Source organism: Toxotes jaculatrix, chromosome 15 (genome assembly GCF_017976425.1).
Source record: "Toxotes jaculatrix isolate fToxJac2 chromosome 15, fToxJac2.pri, whole genome shotgun sequence".
Lineage (NCBI taxonomy): Eukaryota > Metazoa > Chordata > Actinopteri > Toxotidae > Toxotes > Toxotes jaculatrix.
This window is the reverse complement of record NC_054408.1, coordinates 14,448,418-14,475,745: the sequence shown is the minus strand read 5'-3', so window position 1 is coordinate 14,475,745 and position 27,328 is coordinate 14,448,418. Positions and strand designations below refer to the sequence as shown.

The following is a 27,328-nucleotide window of genomic DNA, read 5'->3' as shown; positions in this document are numbered from 1 at the left end:
ACGCCTTACTATACTATTACATTTTTTATGACATTTTGAGGTCCAAAAAAATTTTGACTTTTTTTGGCCGATTTTGACGCCTTACTATACTATGACGTTTTTTATGACATTTTGAGGTCCAAAAAAATTTTTTTACTTTTTTTGGCCGATTTTGACGCCTTACTATACTATGACGTTTTTTATGACATTTTGAGGTCAATTTTTTTTTTGACTTTTTTTGGCCGATTTTGACGCCTTACTATACTATGACGTTTTTTATGACATTTTGAGGTCAATTTTTTTTTTGACTTTTTTTGGCCGATTTTGACGCCTTACTATACTATGAGGTTTTTAATGACATTTTGAGGTCCAAAAAAATTTTGACTTTTTTTGGCCGATTTTGACGCCTTACTATACTATTACATTTTTTATGACATTTTGAGGTCCAAAAAAATTTTGACTTTTTTTGGCCGATTTTGACGCCTTACTATACTATGACGTTTTTTATGACATTTTGAGGTCCAAAAAAATTTTGACTTTTTTTGGCCGATTTTGACGCCTTACTATACTATGACGTTTTTCATGACATTTTGAGGTCCAAAAAAATTTTGACTTTTTTTGGCCGATTTTGACGCCTTACTATACTATGACGTTTTTTATGACATTTTGAGGTCCAAAAAAATTTTGACTTTTTTTGGCCGATTTTGACGCCTTAGTATACTATGACGTTTTTTATGACATTTTGAGGTCAAAAATTTTTTTGACTTTTTTTGGCCGATTTTGACGCCTTACTATACTATGACGTTTTGAGGTCCAAAAAAATTTTGACTTTTTTTGGCCGATTTTGACTCCTTACTATACTATGACGTTTTTTATGACATTTTTAGTTCTTAAAATATGACTTTTTTTTGGCATTTTTTGATGCCTTACGGCCGCATGACATTTTTTAAGACATTTTGAGGTCTTACTAAAATATGACTTTTTTTGGCAAATTTTAAACTCTTACTATACTATGACATTTTTTTGACATTTTGAGGCTTTACTAAAATATGACTTTTTGGTATATTTTGAAGTCTTACTATAGTATGAGGTTTTCTGGCATATTTTGAAGCCAAACTAAAGTATGACTTTTTTTAGCCTATTTTTAAGCCCTACAATACTATGACCTTTTTTGGCATATTTTGAGGCCATACTATACTAAGGCCATTTTTGTGACGTTTTGAGGCCATACTAAAGTATGAGTATTTTTGGCCTATTTTGAAGCCTTACTATACTATGACCATTTGTATGACATTTTGAGGCTATACTAAACTATGACTATTTTTGGCCTATTTTGAAGCCTTACTATACTATGACCATTTTTCTGACATTTTGAGGCTATAATAAAGTATGACTTTTTTGGTCTTTTTTGAAGCCTTACTATACTATGACCTTTTTTGGCATATTTTCAGGCCATACTAAAGTATGACTTTTCTTGGCCCATTTTGAAGCCTTACTATACTATAACCATTTTTGTGACTTTTGAGGCTATACTTTTTGGCCTATTCTGAAGCCTTACAATACTATGACCTTTTTTGGCATATTTTGAGGCCATACTGCAATCCAGGAGTGGGCTATATCTCCCATAGTGAAACACAGAGCTAAGTTAGAAAAAGAATGGAGGGTTACTTGTGTAATCCCTGGTTCTTTGATAACAGAGTGAGGTGTTTCACCAACATTTCCCTCCTGGCAGGCACAGAAAGAAACCAGCTTAAAATGATTTAGGAGGGGGCGGTCAACTGTGGTAATAAGAGGGGGCGGGTCTCCGAGCACAGCTCAACCGGTCTGTCACGGACAGACGTGTTGTCATTGCGATTCCCATAGTGAAACACCTCACTCTGTTATCAAAGAACCAGGGATTACGCAAGTAACCCTCCGTTTTCTCATCTGCAAATTTACAGTTTCAATCATGAACTCCTCTCAGAAGACATTTGATTGAACATCGAACAATGTGTTGTTCATTTCTTACTCATTCGTTTAAGATAATTACCTCTCTCCACATATTAAAGCCCAATCGATTACTCTAAGAAGTCTGATCTTATTTGTAATCTCAGGGAATGTCTGTAAAACGTATGATTTGCTTAGTAAAATAAACAAGCAGGATATACATCCCTCTACAACTGCTTGTATTATCAAATCCAACCATCTATAGTCATCCAAACTAAACTCAACTTTATTCCCCTCCCTATTTCTAGCAGACTTTCGATATATCTTTATATGTGAAGAGACACATTATGAATGTGAATAACACAAGGACAAGAATAAATACAGATTATTGAGTTTTTTAATTATCATCAACACATTTATGTACAAAGCAAGCGATGTCATTTTCAAATGACCAAAAAAAAATCCTAAAATTAATTTTCTTCTTTTCTTGTCATTAAAACAGTTAAAGATTTCCCCGGGGAATCAATTCAACGGTTAAACACTTTTGGTACAGAATCAGTAAAGTTACAGTTTTGACAAAAGGGTCACAGATCATCTTCCACAGTTAAACAGCCCTGGGTATAGAAAAATGACATGGGAGGATGGATGCAGAATTATTTCCTTCTCCGCTAAAAATAAAATGCAAGTTATAGGTGCAAGAATCTGTAAAAACCAGAAAAACTTGATCCTTGCCAGTTTAAGTTCGTCTTCATTATTCTGTCATCCAATGGGACACGTGCTTACAGTGAAACATGGACCCTGTTTACTCAGCTTAACTCACCCTGTTAACTCAACACAAAGGACCTAACAGGTCAGTGTACCAGTATCTACAGGTAAAGAAGATATCAGTTCTATCAGTGGATTAAAGGAAAAGAGCTTGTTGGGTTTTTCATTATGTTCGCACATTACTACATGTTGTGTTCTCTATAACAATTCTCTATTTGCCACCTGAATACAATGCCTCAAGATGATCAAGTTCCTTGTGATTACAATCCTTTCTTTAAAAAAAAAAATAAAAAAAACAAAGCAATTTGAGACAAAGAACCTGATTGTCTAACACACAAAAACATTTAAGTGTCACAGCTCGAGACATACTCAACTTTCTACAGTCAACCCTATAACCACTACAAGTCATTTGTCACCCAAGTGTAATAACATGAATTTTGTTCTTCATGTGAGCCTCTAAGAAAATGACACCACTAGAATGTATGTATTAATAAACTGCCTAACAGAAAGACAAAAGCCTCTGTAAAATGTATTCAATTTTAATCATGTAATCTGTCACACGGTGAAGCAGTAATGTTCTTCTTAACAAGTAATAATTACCCCCATTTAAAGCATGATGTTTAAAAGAATTTGCATTTTCATCCCACCTGTTCCTTATCAGGGAAACAAAAAAAAATGTTAGAATGATATGGCTTAAACTTGGTGGTTCAAGGACCAGTCAACCAGATCTTGTTTGTGATCTGAATGTGGGTGTTTACCACCAGTCTCAAGTATTATGATAGGTACTGTGGACAGTCCAGGACAGACAACAACCAGCATTGCTTTCAAATGACTCTTGCTCTGAAAGTTAAACCCAGATGACAAATGACCGTTCAAATGTTTCTTCTAGTTTTAAAATGGCATCACAGCAATTCCCAGCAAATAATTTATGATATGCTTTCTGTGCATGTTAAATTATATCTTACGGTTTTCTGCAAAGAGCAGAACAACACATGTTAAGATGCTGGTGTTCAAAAATTGTGGCAGATGAAATGTCCATTCAAATCTACATCAAATGTATTTCCTAGTTAGAAGAAATCCCAACAGGACTTAGGTTAGAGTCAAAGATGAGCTTGGTGTCATTTAAAATAGAGGTGAAGAAAGTCACACCCAGGGCAGTAATAACTGAATTGGTAATGTTTTTTGTTTTTGTTTTTTTTGAATGGAGATGATAATCTTTGTTGTAGCCAAAATTCAAACCTTCTTTTTACAGACAATATACTCATTTATTCTCTTCCTTCAAAATAATCAGATCTGGCATCCTGTTCCAGGACTCATGACATGTTGACACTCCCTTTCCCTGGAGGCCCAGACTTATGAAAACAAATCACACGTGTGGATCTACCAAAACTTTGTCTGCATTATTTGTTTATAAAACCAGGGATTAGAGGTAACCAAGGGAATACAGCAGAACAAGGAAGCAATTTCCACTCAACACAATCCTTTAAGAAAGCATAAAAGTAAAACAAATTTAGAGAAACTAATCTTATACAAAAACACTTGAGCCACTAGTTTGGTTTGTTTCCTATTCAGTCTTTACAACAGTGACTGCTTGAAGAAGCAGTGACACTGATGGGTTGGTGGTGAAAGTCACTATGCACCCGCACACAGTTCACACACAGACTCACTGTCCAGTTTTTTTCTCACTGGTATCACAGGTGACACGCTCTCACACTAAACAGAAACAAACTGGGGAGCTGAGTGGGGCAGTGGCTGGTGCCGGTGCTCCTACATAGTAACTGTGACAATTAGGGTGCTCTTCTTCTTCTTTGTTGTTTAGGAGGCTCAGTCAAAATATCTGGCAGCCAAAGGTAACTATGTAAAGGTAGGTCCAACCTATAAAGCGTCTTTTTTTACATTTTCCTTCAGTCCTTTGATGAGAGTGGCTGTGTACAGACAAAGAAAAAGCAAAGGTCAAAATTTGAACAGCTTTTCTAATTAGTTTGTATTAATTACAGAAAAAAATAATCAATACAGAAAACAACACTAAAGCTGGTCTATATAATATGAAGAGGAAGGCTGAGAGTATTTCTTGAGAGCAAGGGTTAATCTTCTGTCTGAACAGAAAAGAGAACTATGATTTAGTGAGTTGGGTGAACTATTCAATTTAGCCAGTAAAAATCATGTGCCTCAGGAGACACATTGTTGGTGGACATGTCACAACTTGTGATCACAACTGCAGCCTTTGCAATGATAGACACTACAGTGCAGCATTAAACTTGCCAAACTATTCTGAAATAAATAATTAGTACACAGTTCCTTTTCAGGTATCAAGCAAAGTAACTAGCGGGCCAAAAAGTCAGTGTGGATCTTAAAACAGAAGAAAATACACATGAAAACAGGACTGTAAAAACAAAAAATCTCAAACAATGAATAAGTTCATTGTATTTTTAATGAGTCACTGATAAGTGACTTCATTAATCATAAATATAAATAATGAAGGATGTAGGGAAAAGCGATGGATGACTGAAAACAACTAAAGCTAAAGAAAAATGCTTTAAAGGAAAATGAAAAATATTTCATATTAGGGTTGTGTGATATGACGATATTAGATCGTGAAGGATTAGAAAGTGTTGAGGATCTGCCAGAGGAGAGAGATCATATTATCGTCTATAGCAGGGGTGTCCAAACTGTTCCACAAAGGGCTGTGTGGCTGCAGGTTTTCGTTCCAACCAATGAAGAGCACAAAGTTTGACCAATCCACTGTCTGAAGACTGAGATCAGTTGATTAAATGAGTCAAGTCTGGTGTGCTGCTGCTTGGTCGGAACCAAAAACCTGCAGCCACACGGCCCTTTGTGGAACAGTTTGGACACCCCTGGTCTATAGGGCACATTCTATTAATTGCAGCTCTAGGCTTGCGCACAGATGCATGAGAAGTTTTTTTTTTTCCTTGGGCAGCTAACAGCCCGCTTCAAGTGAACATGACCAACCAATCATGGCGAAGTATGAGAAGTGCTGATTTTTTTTTTACTAGCCTTGCTGTTTTAGTCAAGGTGTAGCGGGTAGCCATGGCCGGCAACTCCACTTCAGTCGTATGGACAGTGTTGGGGAGTAACGGAATACATGTAACCGCGTTACGTATTCAGAATACGTAACGCCGTTTCTGTCTTGGCCAACGCATTCCTGTCCCGGCTTTGTTTTACCAGCTGCAGCTCAAGCTCTCGCTCCTGCTGCTCCTCGTCCGACTCCATTCTGACCGACTGGTCAGGCGAATAGCTCATTTATTTACGTTTGTTTTCGTGGAGCTGGGGCTTCTGGGAAATGCATCGGGTTGCCTTCGTTCATTTAGAGAATAAATATAAACTCGTGAAACAGAGAAGTATCGTCACGTAATCCATTGATTTCAACAATGTAACTGTATTCTGAATATTATCTATTTAAACTGTAACTGTAATGGAATACAGTTACTCATAATTTGTATTTTGAATACGTAACACCGTTACATGTATTCCGTTACTCCCCAACACTGTGTATGGAACTGGTTTGGGTTTTCTCCAAACGACAAAGCACAAACAACTGTCATTTGCAAAGTTTGCACAGAAAGGGTTCGTGCTTCGGGTGGCAACACAACGAACCTCTTTAACCACCTGAAGAGGCAGCATCCGAAACTATTTGCTGAGAGCAAAGCAGCGAGGCTAACCACACATCAGCCAGTGGTAACGGCTAAAGACATTACACAGAAACAACCAACTATAACACAAGCCTTTGATAAAAGCAAGCCATATGAGAGAAGTAGCAAACGGTGGAAAGAGGTAACTTTTTTCGTCTTTAGGGCTAAAATTTTACATAGAGAATAGTTTGGTTCTAAATTAACTTCACTGTAAAAATGAACTGTGATAAAATCGTGATTTTGCCATCAAAAAATCGTGATGTGATATTTTTGCCATATCGCCCACCCCTATTTCATATGCAAGTATGACCTGTTACAATTCCTCAAATAGAGACTGAAAGACAAAAGTGGATCAATCAGCACACAGAGTTGATTCCAAATTGAGATGGCCAATGAGCATGCTGCTTTTGGATCGATGATCAGCTGGACAAGATTGACATCATCTTAAAAACAAATAAAAACTTATAATTAAATATATAGTATAATCTGCTTCTTGATATCAGTGATTAAAAAACCCAACGCCCACAAGGGAGTGAAGAGAAATTAATCAAACACTAATATAAAGACTGGCAAAGGAAGAAGAAGAATAAAATGGGGAAAAAATAAGAAATTTTACCGTGAGGGCTTGGCGGTTTTAGCTTTCATCATCTGAGACATGGGGTTTGGCAATGGCCATCTCCTCCTTGCTATTTGCAATCATCTTACACTTCTACAAAAACAAAGAGGAAAAAAAAACATCTGTTACTTTGTACTAGCGCATATACTGATTGTATGGACATATCCTCAAAAGTACAACCACATTACTCACTCTTCAACATTCTTTCATTCAACATTGTTTCTACTGAACATGTACAAAAACTGTAATAATTACTCTCAACCAATAACACACGAAGACAAATTTACCCTACATTTACCTCGGTAAGCTCCTTGATGGTGTGTATGTTGGCCTGCTGAGTGACCTTCCTCTTTGCTTCCTCGATGTGGTCCAGGTTAAGGGTTGGTGTTGGGGGGGCGAGGCATGGGGGAGGCTTGTTAGTAATGGTAGGGAGTGGGGCAAGGGGAGGCATGGCCGCCAGGGCACCCATGTTGGTCAGGGCAGCTGTCATAGTAGCTGCTGTCATACTTGCCATGGCAGCACTCATGGTGATGTTTGACATGCTGGGCATCCCCGGAATATTGGGTATCCCCATTGGACCCATGTTGGGCATATTCGGCATGTTGGGCATCCCCATGCCCATTGGGAGAGGTAAAGGTAGAGGTAAGGAGAGAGGGGTGGGAGATGGAGTGGGTAGAGGGAGCTGGAGGATGGCTTTTGGCCGAAGACTCTCAGGAATGGGAACCCCAGCCTTAGCGCACATGGCAGCAGCGTTAGCCTTAGCTATCTCCAGGAGCTGGTCCTTGTCTGAGGAAAGGACGTGTGGAAGAGAGAGGTAAGGAAGGGGTAATGGGTATAGGGTGCAGGGAGGGTAAGTGGAGCAGGAAACAAGGCAAGATTCAGCATGAAGCAGTCTAAAATGTATAAAAAGTATAAAAATCTAAACAAAATCATGCAAAATTGTTGCATGAATGTTCATAAACATAGAATAACAGTTGTAAGTGTTAACTACCTTACATGATTGTTATTGGCAACTATCTTTTTGTTTTACCTAGTTCAGTGAGCCGTGGAGGAGTCTTGCTGGTGCTGCGCCGTGTCCGGGACCCTGAGCGGCGCTGTTTACGCAGGATGAGAACTGGAGAGTGACTCGGTTCCCTCTTCCACCTGTCCCGTCTGTCAAATGAGCGACTGCGAAACACTGGGCGCCTCCCTCGACCTCTAGACCTAGACCTCCGTCTACGATCTGAGGAACGAGACCTAGATCGCCTGCTTCTCTCTCCTGACCTGGACCGTTTCCTGCGCCCCGTGGAGCGGCTCTTGGATCGCTTGCTCCTGTCTGTGGACTTGGATCTCCTCCTCCCCCGGGTGTTGGGTGAACGGGTTCGGGATCGCCTCTTGCGGGCTGGAGTGCGAGACTTGGATCGGCGGATTCTGGTTCTCGACTTGGAGCCCGAACGCTTACGCCGTGATCGCGAGTGTGACCGCCGCCGCCGAGCAGGAGATTTAGACCGTCGCTTCTTCCTTTCGGATGGAGAGACAGATTCTCTTTTCCTTACTGGAGACTTGGACCTGAGGAAGGATTAATAGTAAGACTGATGAATACTTCAGTAAACAACTTAACTAAACAGCAACTAAACAGAGTGGGACAGCAGTTACAGAATAATTAGAAGGCTTTATGTATTTGACTTCGTAGTTACATTTACTAGTGTAGCATGATGTGAGCATTGGATCTGATGATTAGATACTTTTAAAGTCCATTTAATGAGGTCTTTAATATCCAATACCTTTAAGGAATTTAATGTTATGCTCTTTAAGGTCCCACAGAAACCCTGTTCATGATGTAGGGTGGGTGCATACAAACAAACAAACAAAAAAACAAACACTAACACACTACACACTACACACCTAGACTGCTTCCTTCTGGATGTAGACTTGGATGTTGATCGTCGAGGTGATGAAGTTGAGCGTGAAAGTTTCCTGCGATCCGTAGGTGACCGTGACTTGGACAACTGCTTCTTCTGCACTTCTGGAGATGCTGAAACTGAGGAGCTTCTCTGGCGTTTAGATGTAATTTTAACTGGAGAGGAAGAATCCTCTTCTTCATCTGAGACTTCGGAACAATCCGATCCATCTGGATTAGGTTCTTGGGAACCAGACCTGGACCTGGGAGCATCTTGTTCATTGGACGAACTGTTAGGCTCCCTCTGCTCCTTGGCATGGTTCGGAGCAAGCTGCTCCTGCAATATATCGGAGGAGCTCCCAGCCTGTGGGCTGCAGGCAGCTGCTGAGGGCACGGGTTTCCAACCACCTGCATGGCACATGTTAAATGACATGGCATAAAGACATGTTAAGACATTTTTAGAGGAAAAAAAAACACTTGAATTTATCCACAACAACTAATACTTTCCACTTGGTAAAAAGAACAAACGATGAAAAGACATTAACTAGCAATTCAGATCAGCTTGGGGGAATGAGGGGATGAGAGCGACTTGATTGTGGCTTGTTATTGAAGTCTAACAGTGAGTGGGGGTAATGTGCATTAGGATTCATTTTTGTTTTTGCAATGACTCTTGGTAACTGCAGATACAGAAATTAAGGAAACAAAATCAATTTGAGTAATTGGAGTTTGAATGAAAAAAAAATCTGACCTGCTGTAGCTGGTCCTCCACTTTCTCCAGCTGTCTGCTCTACTTTTGGAGAAGGCTTCTTTGCTTTAACAGGAGAGGAAGATGTGGATCTGGCTGGAGAAGAGCTGTCAGATCTCCCATCACTTGACTCAGATCTGGACCTGGACTTAGATCTGTTCAAGCCTGGAGAAACAGATTTAGATTTTGACCTTCTGCCACTCTTCTTGGGAGATTTAGACCTCTTCTTGCCAGGCAGTGGTGAGTGTGACTTTGACCGGTGCCTTCGAGACAATGAGCGGGATTTGGAACGTTTGCCAAACCTTGGTGGAGAACGACTTCTCCTGGCAGGGGACCGAGAGCGCCTTCTGACTGGTGACCTGGATTTAGACCGCCGCCTGGGGGGAGGGGTTCTGGATTTGGTCCGTTTGCGGGGACTCCTCGATCTGGAGCGACGACTGCGCTTAAGGACTACTATGGAACGTGACCGAGTCCGCCTGCTCCTGCGGATCGACCGGGAGCGTGAGCGGCGAGATCTGGGCGGTGGTGACCGCCTACGTCGAGACAGGGATCGACTCCTGGAGCGCCTACCCCCTGCACGTCTTGTGGGTGTTCGTGATCTGGAGCGACGAACAGGCCGTCTGGATCTAGAGCAGGAGCGGCGAGTTCTAGTGGCGGAGCGTGACCGTGAACGCCTGCCACCTGCACCACCCCGTCTCGGTGAGCGCGTCCTAGACTGCCTTGTGCCTCCACGAGAACGTGACTCTGACCTTCGACTTCTCCTTGGAGACCGCGATAGAGAAGGGGATCTGCGCCCACCACGTTTAGGGGATCGTGACATCTTTCTTTTAGGAGAGGGGGGACTCCTGCGCCGCTTTGGGGAAACAGACAAGGAATTTCTCCGCCTTTTAGGAGACCTGGACTTCCTTGGAGATTTTAACACCTTCTTCTTGGGGGTGAGGGAACGAGAGGTGGACCGGGACGGACAGCTTGCTCTCTTGGGAGACTTGAGCGACGGGGAGAGCGACTTCCTCCTAGATTTAGGGGACTGAGAGTGGGATAGCTTCTGACTCTTTAGGGGAGTTGCAGACCGTTTTCCCTTTGAGGTTGACCTGGAATGGGTTCTTGACCGTTCTTTCGTTGCTATTGCGGTTTGACTACCAAACTGCTGCCTACTGGGACTGGGTGTTGGTGACTGACTATGACTTGACCCAGACCTCTTAATGTCTAGGCCCCTGGAAGGAGAAGAAGACCTGGACCTGGATGTATCGTGTTCCTTGACCTTTGCCCTCTGAACTGAATTGGCCTGATCTTTCAGGCCTGGGTCATCTCTTGGGGTAGCACCCTCCTGTTTAGGGATGATGTCAGGGAGTTCCTGGGCATGGCTGAACGTACCATCTCCATGACCACCCTCTGTCTTAACCCTAACTGTTGCTGTCTGTGTTATCTCATCTTGACCTGCAGTGGGCGACCTCATATCCTTTTCTGATCCATTCGTGTTACTGCCCCTCCCTCCAGTTGGGGACACATCCATATTTGAACTCTCCTCTTTCTTCACTTCAAGCAACTCAGGTTTCTGCATGAGGATAGGAACCCCCTTCTCTTCACCTCTTTTGCTTTTTGAACACAGTTTGGATACTGGTTCTTGCAGGTCAGATGCTGCAAGTGGAGAATATTTGCCATCGCCAGCTCCTTTCCCTCCTTCACCTTCAGACTCAGAACCTGAAGCTGAGCTGCTTTCAGATGGGGATCGAGATGGGGATTTCTTCTCCTGCTTTTCATCTTTCTTCTTCTTTTTCTTCTTCTTCTTGGCAGTATGTCTTTTGTGTTTTTTGGATTTTGAGTCTACCTCCGTGTCCACACGATCTGATTAGAAATAATCAAATAATAAGGAATCAACCTATTACTTTCTGAAGAAAATGAGTTATGTTTGCGTGTGAGGATTTCCCACCTGTAATTACATCATTTTTACCCTCATCCTTCAATCCAGCATGATCTCCTGCCCCGGCGGCTGCTGCCAGTCTGGCACTACAGACACAAGGAAAACTATGTTTACAAAATGTCCCTACTTATGTGTAAAATTTAAGCTCCTGATACAAACAAAACACAAGGAGGTCACCTTTCAGTTTGGGTAAGGTAAGAATTAGCTAGGCTGTACTGGTAATTGAAATTTATTTTTCTTGACCTGGCTCTGGTGGTCCGGACAGGCCTTGGTGGCGGTGGTGGTTCTACATCAGACTCAGCACCAGATTCTGAACTGCTCTCCTTTTCCCCCTTCCTCCTCCTCTTCTTCTTCTTGCTCTTGTGTTTTCTGTGCTTCTTGTTTTTCTTATGGGGTGGCTCGGTCCCTTCCTTGGCGTTCATGTCATCTTTCTCAGGTGCCTCATCCTCACCTGCACAGGGAACCCATTATTTCAGATTACACAAGTATTTGTCAAATCCATAACATGAACAAAACCTAAAGAAAGTTATTTCTCTTATTATTTGATTAGCTCTACACTTGAATGTACTAAATTTAATTTTGCTTGATCTGAAGGCTTGTGATCATCTTCATTTACTGTGAACTGTTCCAAGGAGCCCTTTCCAAACTGTTTAAGGTACACAAAGGGTAAGGTGAATAATAAGCCACGTCACAACCAACCATGCTGTTATTTTTAGGTGACTTTTGTCTTTATAGCGATGACCACTGAAAGTGTAGGCTACTACTGTAAAGATCTAAATACATAAGCTCATACAAAAGCAGGCACAGTGACATCTGTCTAAGAGCTTCAAAAATACAGCTGTTGAATTGTTTTGGAAAAAATAAAACTTCACTGGCCAAATCATTCAAACACAACTGTAATATGTTTTAAATTGTTTCTGGAACACAATGGACTTTAATGAAACACTGGCATATACTAAAATGTTAAACCTGAAATTTAGGTGGAAACTGCAGTAAAAGAAAGTTAATCAAACTGGATAGAAATTTAAATGACAGATTTTTTTGTGTATTATCCATCACTCACCTGACGGGATGTCTGCTGCACATTCCATTGTGCTGGTGCCCCTGATTTCGTAAAAGGCCGTCTTAATGTCACTGATGTGCTGCTCCCTCACTTAGCACTGGGGAGGAAAACAGAGGTACTTTAACTCAAGAATGCAGCACCAATAAATGAAGTAAAATATGTGGTATATATTTCATACCCATGCTGCAGCATAATATAGGTAACACCATCTTGATAACATCAACAACTACTACTATTTCCCCTAGTGATATGTATGGATAGGGATTTTATAAAATTAAAATTGGTACCCTTTTGGTTTGACTCAAAATAGCCGGGTAGACATGCTTCTATCAGTATATGAATGCCATATGTAAAAGTCAATTGTCTGTTCTAATTTTATATATGAAGCACACAAAATATTAGAAACATCTCTCTGTATAACCAACAGTACCAAAAACTACAACCTCCAAAATTACAAGCTAAATGAAGCTCAATCCACACCTCTCTAAAACAGTTTGAACAAAAACTCAGAATTAAAACCGTCATGAAGGTAAGATTTATTTCAAGTGTGTTGCTATGTATGAGCCCTTTGTGACTAAAACCAACAATACAGACCAGAAATGTCCCAAGAAGATCTACAGGATCAGGAGTGGAGCTGATACAATTCCAACATCAATGTACTCCTCCTCTCCTTTGCACTACTGGCAAACCAGGATCCGTTCACTCTTAATTTAAAATCAAGTAGTGTGATAAATACTGACATCAGAGGAGCACCTTCTGGCCAGTGTGACATTTAATTTCCCCATCACATATTAGAGTCTCACCACGGGAAGTTATTTTTCTGGCCAACATCAATCTGAGCATAATCTACAATATAAACCTTCAGTATGCCTCACAAGATTACTGAGAGGAAAACCGAGAGACTGATTCTCCCTTTACTTTTGATTGCAATATATAAACACATTTTACTTTTTGTTTTGAGTACACAGTTTTGAATGATGATGATGATGAATAAGTCAATGAGAAGCACATATGAACAGAGGCATGTGTCTGCTAATAGATCTGCTAGCTATCGTTATAGGCAATAAATAGACTGCAAGTATCTAAAGCTGCCAAAGGCAAAATGCCTGGCTTAAAACCACTGACTAATATGTGGCCAGAGGAGTAACACACACACAAACATGTTCTACCAGCACTTAAGTAAAGGAACACTGATAGTATAAGTCAGTAACCATCTAAAACAATAGAACCAGAGCCCCCTTTAACCCAATAAAGGTTGCACTCCCTGCACTGACCCCAAGACAACAATGAGGCTGGATGGCTAATGCCAAAAAAGTTCTTGTAATATCAAATAGTAAAGCTTGGTAGCCATAGTCCTTACTCCAAAAACTCATTCGGAATTACCTCAGATCTCTCAAAGGCAACTTACTAAATCAGCTTGTATTTAGTTGTTGGCTCAAAGCCTATTACATACACGCAGATCCGATTAGTTTTTTTACCAAGTCAATTTTTTAAGCAAAACCCTGCATTTGGCTGAAGAACGTAGCAGTTCTACAATCGTAAAAGTTTAATATCACCCATGCCACCATACACGCACAACATGCGAGAAGCACTGCTGTTCGCTTCAATTAATGCTAAGCTAACAATCAAAGGTATGGCTGCCAACATGTTATTTCAGTTTTTGTGTAACGTCTGTAAAGTTCGTTATTCTGTTCCAAATACATTATGTCACCGTGTTAAATTACACAAAAGATGCTGTTGTTTACATCTGAGTCAGAAGCTGTGTGGACAACAGAAGCAAGGAGGAAAAAAGTTTAGGCAACAACAGACCGTTGTTAGATAACGCCAAATACTGTCGGGCCTTCACTGCCACAGCTAACATTAACCTCCATTCACAGATCAATGCAGTCGGCATTCGCTAGCTAACGTTAGTTTAAGTTAATACAACCACGACTTCGTGTTTTTTTTATATAAAACTGCTCAATTAAACGCAAAATGCTCTGCACGCTTACCAGCCAGACAAGAGTATAAGTGGGTATACTACCTGGAAGCCGCGGCCTCAGCGGCGCTTCACTACCAACACGTTCAGCTAGGACATTACCGCTAGCTAAGTTAGCACACTAGTAGCTATTTAACTAGCTAGTTTGCTAAGAAATTTAGCTGCTTCTTCTTTCATCAAACCAGGTTCGTTCGCTCATCAGAACTGTCGTTTCTGTAGCATATAATTACCCAGTTTATGTACGGTGGCTGCAGTTCCTTTGTAGAAAATGCCAGATGGCTGCGGTCCCAAACTGTGCAGGACCAAAGAATCGCTGAATATGCTAACCGTTTATGTTAGCCAACCAACTGATCCGCCATGATGGGAAAAGGTATCCCAACATGCCATGCTGCGCGGTTTGAATGGCGGCGTCACGGTCTCCTAGGCAACTCCACTCACTCCATGGTAGCAAACTGAGGCAAACTTCAGGATTGTGTAACTTCAGCATATGGCTGATTAGCTCTACTTTTTTTTCTGGGTGTTACACCCTGTTCCAGAGATAATTTAGTGCTGTTATTTGGAAACATCAGGACAGAAAATATTCATTTTGTTTTAGTTTGAAGAAATTATTTCGGGCAGCAAAAATAAATTTACAGTACAGTAGTTCTGGTACTCGGCTATCAGGTCAACTTACACTTAACTACCACGTAAAGATCCCCAAACCCTGAACATGAACTATACAGCGAAATAGAAGACATCTTGTATCCTGTTGTTAAACTAATGACATGAAAATATATTAGCATAGTGGATTTTTTCAACGAGAGAGAAGGGTAGATGTAATTTTAAGAGTTTTTAACAAGGTAAATATACTTATTTGTGGAAAAGTATATCAGATATAAATTAAAACGTGCTTGGGGGCATTCTTGAGGTTTTGTAGTCAGGTAACATTGATGGAGATGGTGCTTTTATTCTGAAGGATATGCGCCGGAAGTGTCATCGTTGGCGGTGTAACAGTGAGTTGCTCTGAGGCATGGACGATAGTAAGCAGAAGTCCTACCAGTCAGTGGCGTGTGTTTACTCGAAAAGTCTTCATTAATTGAGAGACATGAAGAAGAGATTTAACATCAACTTGGACGATTCTGCTTTCACCAAAGAAAGAACACCGGTTGGTATTTTGTCATAATTTAACGCTAACTTCTTACGGCTAGGATTTAGCTAGCTAACTAACGCTACCTTTCTTGGTCAGGATAACGTGCTGAAATTGTAAGTGACACTTGTGTTTTTCCAACACGATTTTATTCATAATTGTCGACTCTCAGACAAGCTTTTCATGTCAATGTATTCCAGCTCAAGCCGCAGTTTCTGTCTTCATCTGCATCTTCACTAAAGCCTGCTCCTGTGTCAGTGGACCAGCCCTTGTCTTACGCAGAATATATCGTCCAGAGTAAAAGCAATGTGGCTGCTGCCCCTCAGAGAGAGGTTCCCCTCAAACTGCCCAAGACTCAAGGTGCTGGAGCTACCAGTCTGAAACAAACTGAGCCTGGTTCAGGATCTTCTGCCACGGGAAGGTGTGAAACTGTTCAGGACTGCGCTAAAGGGACCGAAGGTGGATCTGAAGGGGCTCAGAAGAGTGAGGAGAGACAGGTGACGGGCACAGACCAAAAAGAGGGTAACTGTCAAAGGTTAGATGCAAGCCTCAGCGTGGGTCCTAAACCGGTGGGGTCTGGGAGCAGCATTATTGTCAGTCCTCGACAGGTATGGTTCAGAATGTATGCTTTTTCACTTTTCTATGAAATTTTCAAGATTTTTCAGTTTTCAGTGACCTAAACTTTTCTTTTTGTTTACCTTGGGCTGTTTACTACTTACCTTTGTACCATTTAAGGTTATTCACTGGACTTGTATTGATGGAAATTTAATATAAAACTGGAAAAATGGGGACGTTCTAAAACTTTTGATTGGTAGTGTAGGGTTTACAAGAACTCACAACAGCAATCCATCAATCTATTTCTTCTCCATACCTGCTTATTTATTCCATGGAGAGTCAGGCTTTTTTGTTGTATCAGGAAAGAATGTTGTCAAGATGTTGAATGTTGAAAGATGTTTTCAGGTTTGTTAGTTGATTTACACAATGGTAAGAATCACATTACATTATTTCACATGTTTGTTGTCACTTATTCAGAGGGGAAATCCCATTCTGAAGTTTGTGAGGAGTGTGCCGTGGGAGTTTGGAGATGTTGTACCAGACTATGTCTTGGGACAGACAGCATGTGCTCTCTTCCTCAGGTAGGTATCTGTGCAATAAAAATAGCATATGAGATCAAGAAGAGGTGTTGGCATGTGCACACAGAGGAGTACACTGTGTTTTATTATAATTTGATGAACAAACACAGCTATGCACTTTTTTCACGTTTTCCTTCTCTTGTGTGTTTTGGGCCTGGCTTTAAGTCTGAGGTATCACAACCTCAACCCAAACTATATACATGACCGTTTGAAGCAGCTTGGACAGACATTCACGCTGCGAGTGTTACTGGTTCAAGTAGATGTGGTAAGTAAGAAGAAACAACATTCACAAAACTTTGTGTTTTTCACTTTTGGGGCAGATCAAGAGATGTTTCAATTTAATGATTGCTGCATATCAATTCTGTTACAATTCTGATATTTTGTCAATGATAACAAATTGATACATTAAAAAGCTCAGATTATAAAAAAAGATAATCTGTGTTGTTATTCTACTTACTTTCTTCATATGTTGTTAATTTCCTGCTTTAACATTTAGAGTAAAAAAAAATTATAATTACCGTGTTAGTAGTGATGTATTTGAAGCGTGACGTGCAGCTGGAGGCTATTTCAGGTTTGCTTGTAGGAAAATATAAATGATACTAACAAACATGAATACATACAAACACTGTATGAAAAAAGATTTGGTCAAAAACATTTTTCAGGACATGTCTGTTTAAAACAGATTTACAGCTCCAAGTTCCATTTATACATCTTTAAGAATGCATGTAGTTTTTGTGACTCAGATTGATTTTTCATCACAGAAAGATCCTCATCATGCGCTGAAGGAGCTGGCTCGCATCTGCATCATGGCTGACTGCACTCTCATCTTGGCTTGGAGGTAAAGACCTGCAACAGATCACCAAGAAGACCGAACAGTTTGTTACAGGACACGGACTGTTGGCCAGTAAACTATTAGGCTAAAATAAATAGAGAAAACATTCCTAATGTTGTTGTTATGTTGATTTGACAGTCCAGAGGAGGCAGGGCGTTACCTAGAAACATATAAGTCATATGAAAAGAAGCCAGCAGACCTACTGAAGGAGCAAGTTGAAAAAGACTATCTGTCAAAGGTGGGTGGATTCACACTTTTCCATTTTTAAAGTCATAGCTGTGCCAATTTCAGACTTTTTAATGTGACTGTCTGAATATGATGATGCTGATTGGATTTTGATGTTTGTTTTAAGGTTACAGACTGCCTGACCACTGTTAAGTCTATAAACAAGACTGATGCTATTACCTTGCTGTCCACTTTCTCGGTGAGCACCACTGCACACAGAAGAGTATTTTCAGTCCATTAGCTGCTCGGCACAGCAAAGATTCATCCTCAGATTAATGCTGTCTTATAAATGGTGTATATTCACAGGCTGATTTGATAGTGCACTCTGAGTTAATCTTTTAATTGTACTCAATTTCATTTAGTGATGTTCTCAGAGAGAATGTTCTGGTCAATACATTTTGTGCCATTTTATTTTATTTTACTTATTTATTTAATTATTTTACAGTCCATAGAAGGAATCATCAGTGCGTCTAAGGAAGACCTGGTTCTCTGTCCAGGCCTTGGACCACAAAAGGTAAGTAAGAATACATATGCAGAATATGTTGAAAGAGAGGCTACATGGAACATTTGTTGAATTTAAGTGTTGACATGTTGTGTTCTCAGGCGAGACGACTCTACGATGTGCTGCACAAGCCCTTCCTCAAGTCGAAAACGAAAGACAGCTGAAACTTGGGACCAGCGATGTGTGACATGCTTGTGAAGTTTGTGTGTTGGTTTGTGACATTGTGTGTTGGTTTCTGACATTGAACAGACACATGAGGACTGAGCTGAATACTACAAACACTCTTTCTATACCAAGTCAGAGAAAGACGTGTAAAATTTGACATGATATTTTAAGGATTTAAGATGATTTTTTTTGGATGGAGTTATGGAGTGATATCATTTGTTTGTTGCTGAATTAATTTTTAATGAAAATAAATATTTTGTATTCTTTTTATACTGTATAATGTTCCTCTTTCATACACTACACAAAACAGAATGAAAGTGCCAAAATATGTTTTTCATTTACAAAAACACAGGAAATCCACTGTATAAAAATTCAAGTATACATTTATATTTGAATGACAAATGACATACTAATTTGAAGAGCAGTAAGGTTACTCAAAAATATGGAGGAGGGTTATGTATGGTTATGCATGTGTGGAGAAAAAAAAATGAAATTTGAGTTTAAAGTCTGAATTCTCAGAAAAAAATGACTTATGCCTGTTTTCTCAGATTTTTTTCACACGTGGTGCTAATCCTGATCCATACAAAAAGGAGCAGTTACTTTTTAGTTACTTTTTGGCGTAAATTTACTCTTAGTGGACCCCAAAATCTAAAATAAAAGTGTTTTTTAATCCTTTCTCCAACAGAGAACGGTGCTACCTTTAGGTGCTCCTCCGAGATTTCCGTTTAAAGGTTCGGAAGTCGACTAGTTATAACTCTATTGTGATTGCTTTGATTAGAAAATTGATTAGATTCTGGCTGATTAGAAAATAACCCACAACTAACCATAATAAACACTGAAACAGCATTTGTGGGAAACCGAGGAGTCAAATCCATAACGTGTACGAATCCCCGCACTCCAAAGTGAACGACTCTTATTAAACTTACGAGGGATGACACATTAAAAAAAAAAAAACACACGAACGGCAAATAATCACCATGCAACACACAGCATAAGTGGCATAAGTTTTCGACATGATCACCTCGCACAGAAACTGAAATATGTTCTTTCCGACAGCACGTGAAGGCATGGTAACTTCGTCTGACGTCAGAACAGGAAGTGTTTGTGGTACTGAAGCCAGCTGAAGTGTTGAGCTGATGCTTTTTACCGCTCATTTCTTATTTGAAGTTACACTGCGTTGCCCCCTGAAGGAGGTTTAACCCGTGTCTTACGGTAGAGCAAACCGTCGGACATGCAGACAGAGAAGGAGGATGAGGACGATGCGTCTCCTGAAGAGTGTGTTGCTCTGTCCGATTTCACAGCAAGTGGCAGCGACCAGGTTAGAGACCCCCCTTAAACACACACACACACACACATTTATTAGCACTAACTGTGTCTCTTTTGTCCCGCAGCTTAGTTTCAGCAGAGGGGACAGACTTCTTGTGCACGCCAAGCCTTCATCAGATTGGTGGTGGGGAGAGCTGCGGGAAGTCAGGGGTTATGTCCCTGCCAGTTACCTGCGCTCGGGTGCTGCTGAGGAGGAGGAGGAGGAGGACACCTCCCTCGAGGACCCATGGCAGGATGAAGAATACTTTGGCAGTTATGGGACTCTGGTTAGAACCATCATGTTCTGCGTGTCTCAGTCTTATGATCAACTAGTTGCTCATACCCACAATTTTAAGCATACCATACGAGTTTAGACTAATTTGCAGTCATACATTTCACTGTGGTAGCTTTTTTTTTTTTAAATCAACATGCAGAGACTTGACTTCACAACCCATATATTTTCTTTTGTCAAGTATTATCTTCACAATCTAATGCAGTTGCTCTAAGATGCTGTTCTGTGGCGGTGTGTTTAAGGACAGCTTCAGGGAGTTCAGAGAGCTGCAGAAATTCTTTAGACTCATAAGCTACATACGGAAATCACACCCAGAAAAGATACATAATTGAAATTTAAGAAGTTGCCGTTTACCAACTTTGAAACCAAATCAGATGTCAGCATTTTCTTGCATGCAACACTGAGAAAGACACTATAGAAACAGGACTTGCTGTACCACAATGAGGAAATTGCCAGTTGTTTACTGAGAGTCCCATTAGTTGTTACTTTGGCAGCTACAACTCTTCTTGGGGCAAAAAAATAAATCTGTGAAGGATAACGAATGTGATTGGTGGTTGCTTTGGTCTGAATGAGCAGACACCAAATCCGAGCTGAGTTTTGGATTAGTTCAAAATTTCATGGTGATATCTTTTACCCATATATATTTGTAATATTATTGATTTCATAATGTCATCTTTATTTAACTTATATAACTTTGGGGTTCTATAAAAGAGCATGCAAAACTGACAAAATGGTCAATATGGACAAAAATATGTGTCTGGACATGTCTCACGTTGAAATGATAGATTGTTGTGTATTCACCTCAACAAATTATATCGCTTAATGTTTTTTATTTATTTTTATCTAATGATGCAGAGGCTTCACTTGGAGATGTTGTCAGACAAGAGTCGCACTGAGGCTTACCGGCAGGTTATTCTCAGCAACAGCGCGTCTCTGAGGAACAAGGTGGTGATGGACCTCGGCTGTGGGACTGGCATCATCAGCCTGTTCTGCGCTCAGCTGGCACAACCCTCAGTGGTAATGTCGACAATATGGCTGCTGGGGAAATTCCTTAAACACTCAGACTCAAATGCAAAGATAAAAAAATGCAGGCAATCAAGCAGAACTTTCTATTCATGCATCTACCACAAGTTTACATGGTCAGGTGTTTGCTGTTGGGTGTTTTTACTGTAAGCTTGTCTTGGTGTTGTTTTGAATTAATCATTTCTAATTTTAGCCATTAACCATTTTTCTTTCCATCTGTTGTTTAATTCCTACCTTTGTAATATTTTATCCCAACATATGTTTTTTTATTACACCATATAAACATGGGCAGGTCAGTGGGCACAAACTGTCCTATAGAGGAGCCAGAGCTACACATTCAAAGAGACATCTGGTTGTTGTTTTCCCTCTTTCTGGCCATTCTCTCCCTGCATATAAGTATAAATCACCACCCAGTTATCAAGAAAATGACAACAAATTTTTGAGATATAATAGACAGGAAATTCAGAGAAATATGATAAAGCACAGGAACAGAATCTCTGCTTAATATACCAAATTACTTAGTTTACTCATAATATATATGAGTTATTATTATGGTATAATGCATTGTATGTTGACCTGTACTGCCATCTGCTGGATGACTGAGTGTTGCTACATATACCTTGGCATATACACTGAATAAGTTAACCTGTGGCATTGTAGGTGTATGCTGTGGAGGCAAGCTCCATGGCGGAGTACACCAGGCAGCTGGTGAAGCAGAACGATTGTGAGGAGGTGGTTACGGTGCTTCAGGGACGAGCTGAGGAGATCGAGCTGCCTGAGCAGGTGGACGTCCTGGTGTCTGAGTGGATGGGTAACTGCCTGCTGGTAATCATTACACTGCCGTTACTTTTACTACCACTAATAAGTTACTGTGTGAAGATTTTTGCATTGTGGATCCTTTATGTCAGTATCATTAGTTTTATTGGAATCCATCATACTCTTTCACTCTCAGCTCTGTGGAGGTTTGATTACACTGCACCGTATTTTTTTTGTCTCTTCCCTCTGGTCTAGTTTGAATTTATGGTGGAGTCAGTCCTGCTGGCCCGGGACCGCTGGCTGAAAGAAGGCGGCGTGATGTGGCCCTCATCAGCGGCCCTCACCCTGGTGCCATGTCAGGCCGACAGCTATTACGCAGAGAAAATGGCCTTCTGGGAGCGGCCCTATGGCCTGGACTTCACCCCTCTTCAGTAAGAGCCAGTAGTCAGCTGTTTGTACAACTAACAAGGTTGCAATGTTGATCATCACATGCAGCAGAAATTCTCAGGCTCCTGAAATCAAATGTGCAATTAAAGCCAGAATTATTGCCAACACATTTAACCTGAAGTACAAAAAAACTTGCTCACATTTGAAAAGGTACATCACTCGCAAAACAATATCATTTTATGAGAATAAACTTTGCATGTATGACTCTTTATTGCCATAACACTTTTATTTTACTCTATGTGGAACACGTGGTGATCTGTTGACCTGTCAATGCAAATACGATGAATTTTTCTGTCGCACCTTGTAGGTGGCTCTAAAATCATATCCACTTACTGTTTTTTAACCATACATCACTCTACCAGCACCTCAAAACAACAACAACACTAATAAAGTGTCCTCATGTGACTAATTAAAGTTGGCCGATGATGCTAATTGTTTTTGTTTTTTTGACCTTCGAAGTAGCAAGTTGGCAGGATAATCTTATCTCAGTGTCCAACTCCTAACTAGTTTTCAACTGCATCTCCTTGTCAAGTTGCTGGTATTAACAGAGCAGAGGAGACCAGAAAGTTGCATGTTTAATTTCTGGTAAATCAGCCAAAAACACTGCAGTTGTGACGTACAGCATATGAGAAAGACTTACATACTAAACACAAGAAAACTTTAGTGAAGAGGAACAGAGGACATAAGCCAAGGCCAAGCTGACACTAAGACTGGGAGATTTGCTAGGACACTTTAAACTGAGGCCTCATCGCCTCAAGTGAGCTCAGTCTTAATTCATGCAGGTTCAAAAATCTATGCTATGCTGCTCACCAGTACTTCTAATCCAGTACAGACTACACTACATATGTTCAAATTTACTTTGGCATTCATTTTTCAGATCTGTTCTATCTTCTGTCTGCTAAAATTCTATTCTATTAGTCCTTTTACCCCGTTGAGTCATACTGGCTATTGTGCATGGCAGCAACCTAATTTCCCCATGGTGGGTACTGAATAACATTTCACCCTTGCAGGCCTTTGGCACAGCAAGAGTTCTTCACCAAACCCAAATTCAGCCACCTCATTGAGCCCAATGACTGCCTCACCGCTCCCTGTGAAGTCATCTACCTCGACATGTACTCTCTGCAAGTCAAAGACCTGGAGGTACTGTGTTTCATTATTAAACTGGTCTCTCCCATACATGTTTTTTTTTTTGACTAAAGAAACCTCCATTTGGTTTCATTTCTCAGGAAATCAACGGTCAGTTTCATTTTTGTGTGGAAAAGTCTGGTGTATTCCACGGATTCACTGCCTGGTTCACTGTTCATTTCGAGAGCTTGGAGTCAGGAGGCGCAACAGTGGAGCTAAACACCGGACCTAACTCTGAGTATACAACATAAAACATCTGAAATTTTCTGCAACACTTACTTACTCTGTTGTGCAGTTATAACATGAAGAAAGACAGTTTATTCACTAGCAGCTTATGAGCCCTTACTTCAAACAATCAAAATAAGTGAGTAGTAAACATAATGCACATAATTTGGACTTTAAAACCACAATCTGAGAACATCTCTCTCTGTTACAGGCTGCAATTATGTTTGTAATATTCTTCAATTGTAGTGTCCAAAGAAGTCAAAACCTGTAGTGCATGACTATACTAATTAGACCTTTTTCCGTTCAGGCCGACTCACTGGAAGCAGACTCTATTCATGCTAGACAGGCCGATCAGTGTGCATGCAGGAGACTCCATCAGTGGAACCATCGTCCTACGTAGGAACCCCGTCTGGAGACGCCACATGACAGTTACCCTGCAGTGGAACATTAACAGCAACACAGAGGAAACAGACAACTGCCAGGCAAACATTAAATCTCTACTTTATACATCACATTTCAAAGATGCCTTGACTATAATCAGTGAAGTGGTGGTAGATTGTTCTCTTCTAGCATCATGCAATGAGACTCAGTTTCATACATCAGCCTCCCAAGAGTCCTAACTTTATCTTTAGTGGCCTTAGAGTTGTTCCCTCTGTTTTTTTTCCTGTGTCCATAGGTTGGGACAAAGAGTTTCCCCATGTGGAGGTGACAGACTCTCACCGTGTCCATCAGCGGCGGAGCTCCATGGAAAACCAGTCTAATAAATCCTCTGTTAAGTTTGGGCTCAGAGAAGTCTCAGCTGTGAGCTGCTGCTGACCTGTAATGAAGTGTGACTTTTAGATTACAATGAATTTGACAGTGAAAGGAGCCTCATCTGGCAGGACATGTAGTCGCACTATGGTAGGCCTGTGGATAGCCACAGACCCAGGTGATCCAACAGACCATGACTAATGTATCTACTTTAACTTCAACTTAAGTGCTTATCAGGCTCTGTGGGAAAGAAAAAAATAAAGGTTTTATAGATAGTGTTGTGTTGACAACTGAAACAAATGTTTTTAATCAGGTATTTGTGGTCTCAGGTGCAACAAAAGAAATGTTCAACTCCTCTACACTATGTTTTTATGTTTATTTTTACTCTATGTGCATATTGTTCTACAATAGACATTTAGTTTGCATTGTTTGTAACTTGTACAAGTGCTATACATGCCAACTGGCTTGTATGGATTTAAGAAAACAACAAAGTAACCATAAATTGCAATGGTTACATATGACACTTGTTTTCTATATTTAAAGATTAGAGTAAGCAATGTACATCACTGACATGTTATTCTTCCAAATATTAATTAGCCTCATGAGCTAAAACATGCATTTAAAAAAAACCACACAGTAGTACTTCCAAAGATAATCTCCACAATAAAATTAATTACTCTAAATAAAATAACTGTACAATTCATAATCTCACATTGATATAAATCACATAATGTTATTTAACTACTAATCTGGTCTCTTTCCCTTTATCGGATAATTTGGAAACATTTAACTTTTCATTTGTTTCAGATGTTTTTTTTATGACATTAACATGACACTACTGTCCTGCATTTGTTATTATGTGCTGTGGCAGAACTGTTACAATAACACATTTCCTAATTAAAGACCATTTTTGTGTCAGTGGGTGCTCTCGTCTTGGTCATTGCTCTGTTTTACTCTTTGCTTTTGATCTGGAGCGTGTGTTGACCTCTGAGGATAAAGGCTGAGGAGGTAAGGATTCAGGAGAAGGAGGCCTGGAGAGTGGAACAAACAAAGGAGGTTTGACAACTTTGACTTTAGTTTCCTTGCTTTTATCCTTTTTCTGCCTCAAGTGTTTATCACAGTGATTCACAAACGTGTCCAGCTTGACAAAGGTCTTGTTGCACACTTTGCAGTGATAAGGTCGCTGTCCTTTCTTGAGGCGTATGTGCAGCCTGATGTATGATGATCGCACAAAGGTGCGGCAGCAGACACCACACTTCAGATCCTCTGGGCTACCTTGTGTTTTCTGGGGTTGGGTTAGTGGTGGCGCAGACACTGGTTTGGCCTGCCCAGAGGACTCTGCAGCCTTGTGAGAGAGAAGGAGTGACAAAGAGCGAAAACCCTCACCACACTGCTCACACTTGTATGGCCGCTCCCCAGTGTGCAGACGTACATGTGCCAGGAGCCCAGCCTTCTGGGTGAACGACTTGTCACAGTAAGTGCACTTGAAGGGCTTCTCGCCTGTGTGGAGCCGGCGGTGGGTCTTCAGATGAGAGGCACGGCCAAAGGTCTTACCGCACTCGGGGCATTTAAATGGCCTGTCCCCACTGTGGATTATCTTGTGTGCCATCAGGTGGGAGGACTGATGGAAGAACTTGCCACAGGTGCTACATCTGAACTTCCTCTCCTTGTTGTGAGAGGCGAGGTGAAGGGTCAAGTGGGTGGAGGAGATGAAGGTTTTGTTGCACAGGCTGCAGCTGTGAGGGTCCAGGCGGATGCGCCGGTGTGGCCGCCTACCATTAAGGAGGCTGGTGCCCGCTTCGCAGGACGGACATTTGGATGGACTGTCTGCTTTCAGCACACGCTGCTGTTTAGGAGGGGATGAGGCACTGGTTGAATCAGGGTCAGGGTCAGACTGTGGAAGGCTGAAACTGCATCCACAGTCTGAGCAGAGCCCAGTCTTTTGGCTTTTATCACCGGTTTTATCCGTTTTTATTAGCATGGTGCTATCTACAACCATAGTGGAAGAGCAGGGGTTTTCATCCTTTGGCACATCACAGGGACATCTTGAAGAGAGAAACACATATTGTTTGTTATACTTGACAGTGGAGTAGCTGAGGGCAGACATGCACCAAACAAAACATGTCCACGCCCACATCTGTTTAGCAGTTTATCAGCCCCATTACTATTAAAATAAAGGCTAAGTCACGGAATATCTCGTTATTGACACCGTCGGTGTACAGTGCACAGCAGTGCTGCACTAAAACTGATCCGACTACGCTGGCTGCTGATTTCAGATCATACTCGACATGCAAACCTGAAAATCCAGATAGACCCTACCTGACTTAATAACCAATCAGCTGAGTCGTAGGCCTTGCTTCGCCCTGAACGATGAGGTTATTCGAGCATACGACCCATAGCAGATAAAAGATCAGTTTACATACCGTTTTCTTTCCTCTTAAGAAAATGTGCACGTATGCAAAGTAATTATCTTGCAGGCGCATTTAAAACGTCACTATAACAGAGGCAGAAAACAACAGGGGGTTTGTCAGATAGCGTCTCATGTCCTGCGTTTTTTTTTTTTCGCTATGAAGCTGAACCCGGATCTCCGATAAAAGAAATAGGCTGCAGCATCATCTAGCGAGTGGCGGTGTAACTGTCCTACATGTTTGAATGTGAAGTCGGCAGAGGCGGAAGATACTGATGAGGGAAATATTCCGTTAAACGTGAATCATCCCTGACAAAGGATTACTTTAGTGGTCCTACATTAAACCCGTGTGTGTGTGCAGATATATAAATGCATTCATGACAGTGACAACTTCCTCATAACATAGAGTCATGAGTTTCGTTTATGCTGGGCCGTCAGAAGAAACTGCCCCTTTAGTTTCGTTTGGCACGAAATCTGGGAAGAATCGAAAGAA

At 40.9% G+C, this 27,328-nt stretch overlaps 4 protein-coding genes across 6 annotated transcripts; 2 read left to right on the top strand and 2 right to left on the bottom strand.

The window, feature by feature from the left end:
• Positions 1-2,288: 2,288 nt before the first annotated feature.
• Positions 2,289-14,886, bottom strand: si:dkey-67c22.2 (uncharacterized protein LOC792544 homolog). The gene is made up of 10 exons (XM_041057235.1): positions 14,753-14,886; positions 12,545-12,641; positions 11,725-11,932; positions 11,491-11,567; positions 9,564-11,405; positions 8,821-9,223; positions 7,967-8,484; positions 7,235-7,722; positions 6,937-7,029; positions 2,289-4,595 (listed from the first exon to the last, which is right to left on the bottom strand). Exons 2-9 carry the CDS (start codon positions 12,570-12,572, stop codon positions 6,955-6,957), a joined length of 3,639 nt encoding a protein of 1,212 aa, XP_040913169.1. The 5' UTR covers positions 12,573-12,641; positions 14,753-14,886; the 3' UTR covers positions 2,289-4,595; positions 6,937-6,954.
• A 629-nt stretch (positions 14,887-15,515) lies between these two features.
• ercc1 (excision repair cross-complementation group 1) lies at positions 15,516-18,755 on the top strand. The gene is made up of 9 exons (XM_041057376.1): positions 15,516-15,666; positions 15,849-16,256; positions 16,681-16,784; positions 16,947-17,046; positions 17,543-17,619; positions 17,752-17,851; positions 17,966-18,037; positions 18,284-18,352; positions 18,442-18,755. The coding sequence occupies exons 1-9, from the start codon at positions 15,607-15,609 to the stop codon at positions 18,502-18,504; spliced, it is 1,053 nt and encodes a 350-aa protein (XP_040913310.1). The 5' UTR covers positions 15,516-15,606; the 3' UTR covers positions 18,505-18,755.
• Positions 18,756-19,608: 853 nt separating this feature from the next.
• On the top strand, positions 19,609-24,488 carry prmt2 (protein arginine methyltransferase 2). 2 transcript variants are annotated; one of them, XM_041057917.1, is made up of 9 exons: positions 19,609-19,823; positions 19,897-20,097; positions 20,958-21,119; positions 21,786-21,950; positions 22,137-22,312; positions 23,339-23,468; positions 23,555-23,691; positions 23,986-24,160; positions 24,355-24,488. In XM_041057917.1, the coding sequence occupies exons 1-9, from the start codon at positions 19,737-19,739 to the stop codon at positions 24,385-24,387; spliced, it is 1,266 nt and encodes a 421-aa protein (XP_040913851.1). In that variant the 5' UTR covers positions 19,609-19,736; the 3' UTR covers positions 24,388-24,488. The 2 variants fall into 2 exon arrangements, with proteins under 2 accessions (XP_040913851.1, XP_040913850.1); XM_041057916.1 differs by lacking the exon at positions 24,355-24,488 and having other exon boundaries at positions 23,986-24,298.
• Positions 24,489-25,346: 858 nt separating this feature from the next.
• On the bottom strand, positions 25,347-26,984 carry LOC121194839 (zinc finger protein 436). 2 transcript variants are annotated; one of them, XM_041057919.1, is made up of 2 exons: positions 26,852-26,984; positions 25,347-26,473 (listed from the first exon to the last, which is right to left on the bottom strand). In XM_041057919.1, exon 2 carries the CDS (start codon positions 26,425-26,427, stop codon positions 25,366-25,368), a length of 1,062 nt encoding a protein of 353 aa, XP_040913853.1. In that variant the 5' UTR covers positions 26,428-26,473; positions 26,852-26,984; the 3' UTR covers positions 25,347-25,365. The 2 variants fall into 2 exon arrangements, with proteins under 2 accessions (XP_040913853.1, XP_040913852.1); XM_041057918.1 differs by having other exon boundaries at positions 26,748-26,973.
• Between the last annotated feature and the right edge of the window lie 344 nt (positions 26,985-27,328).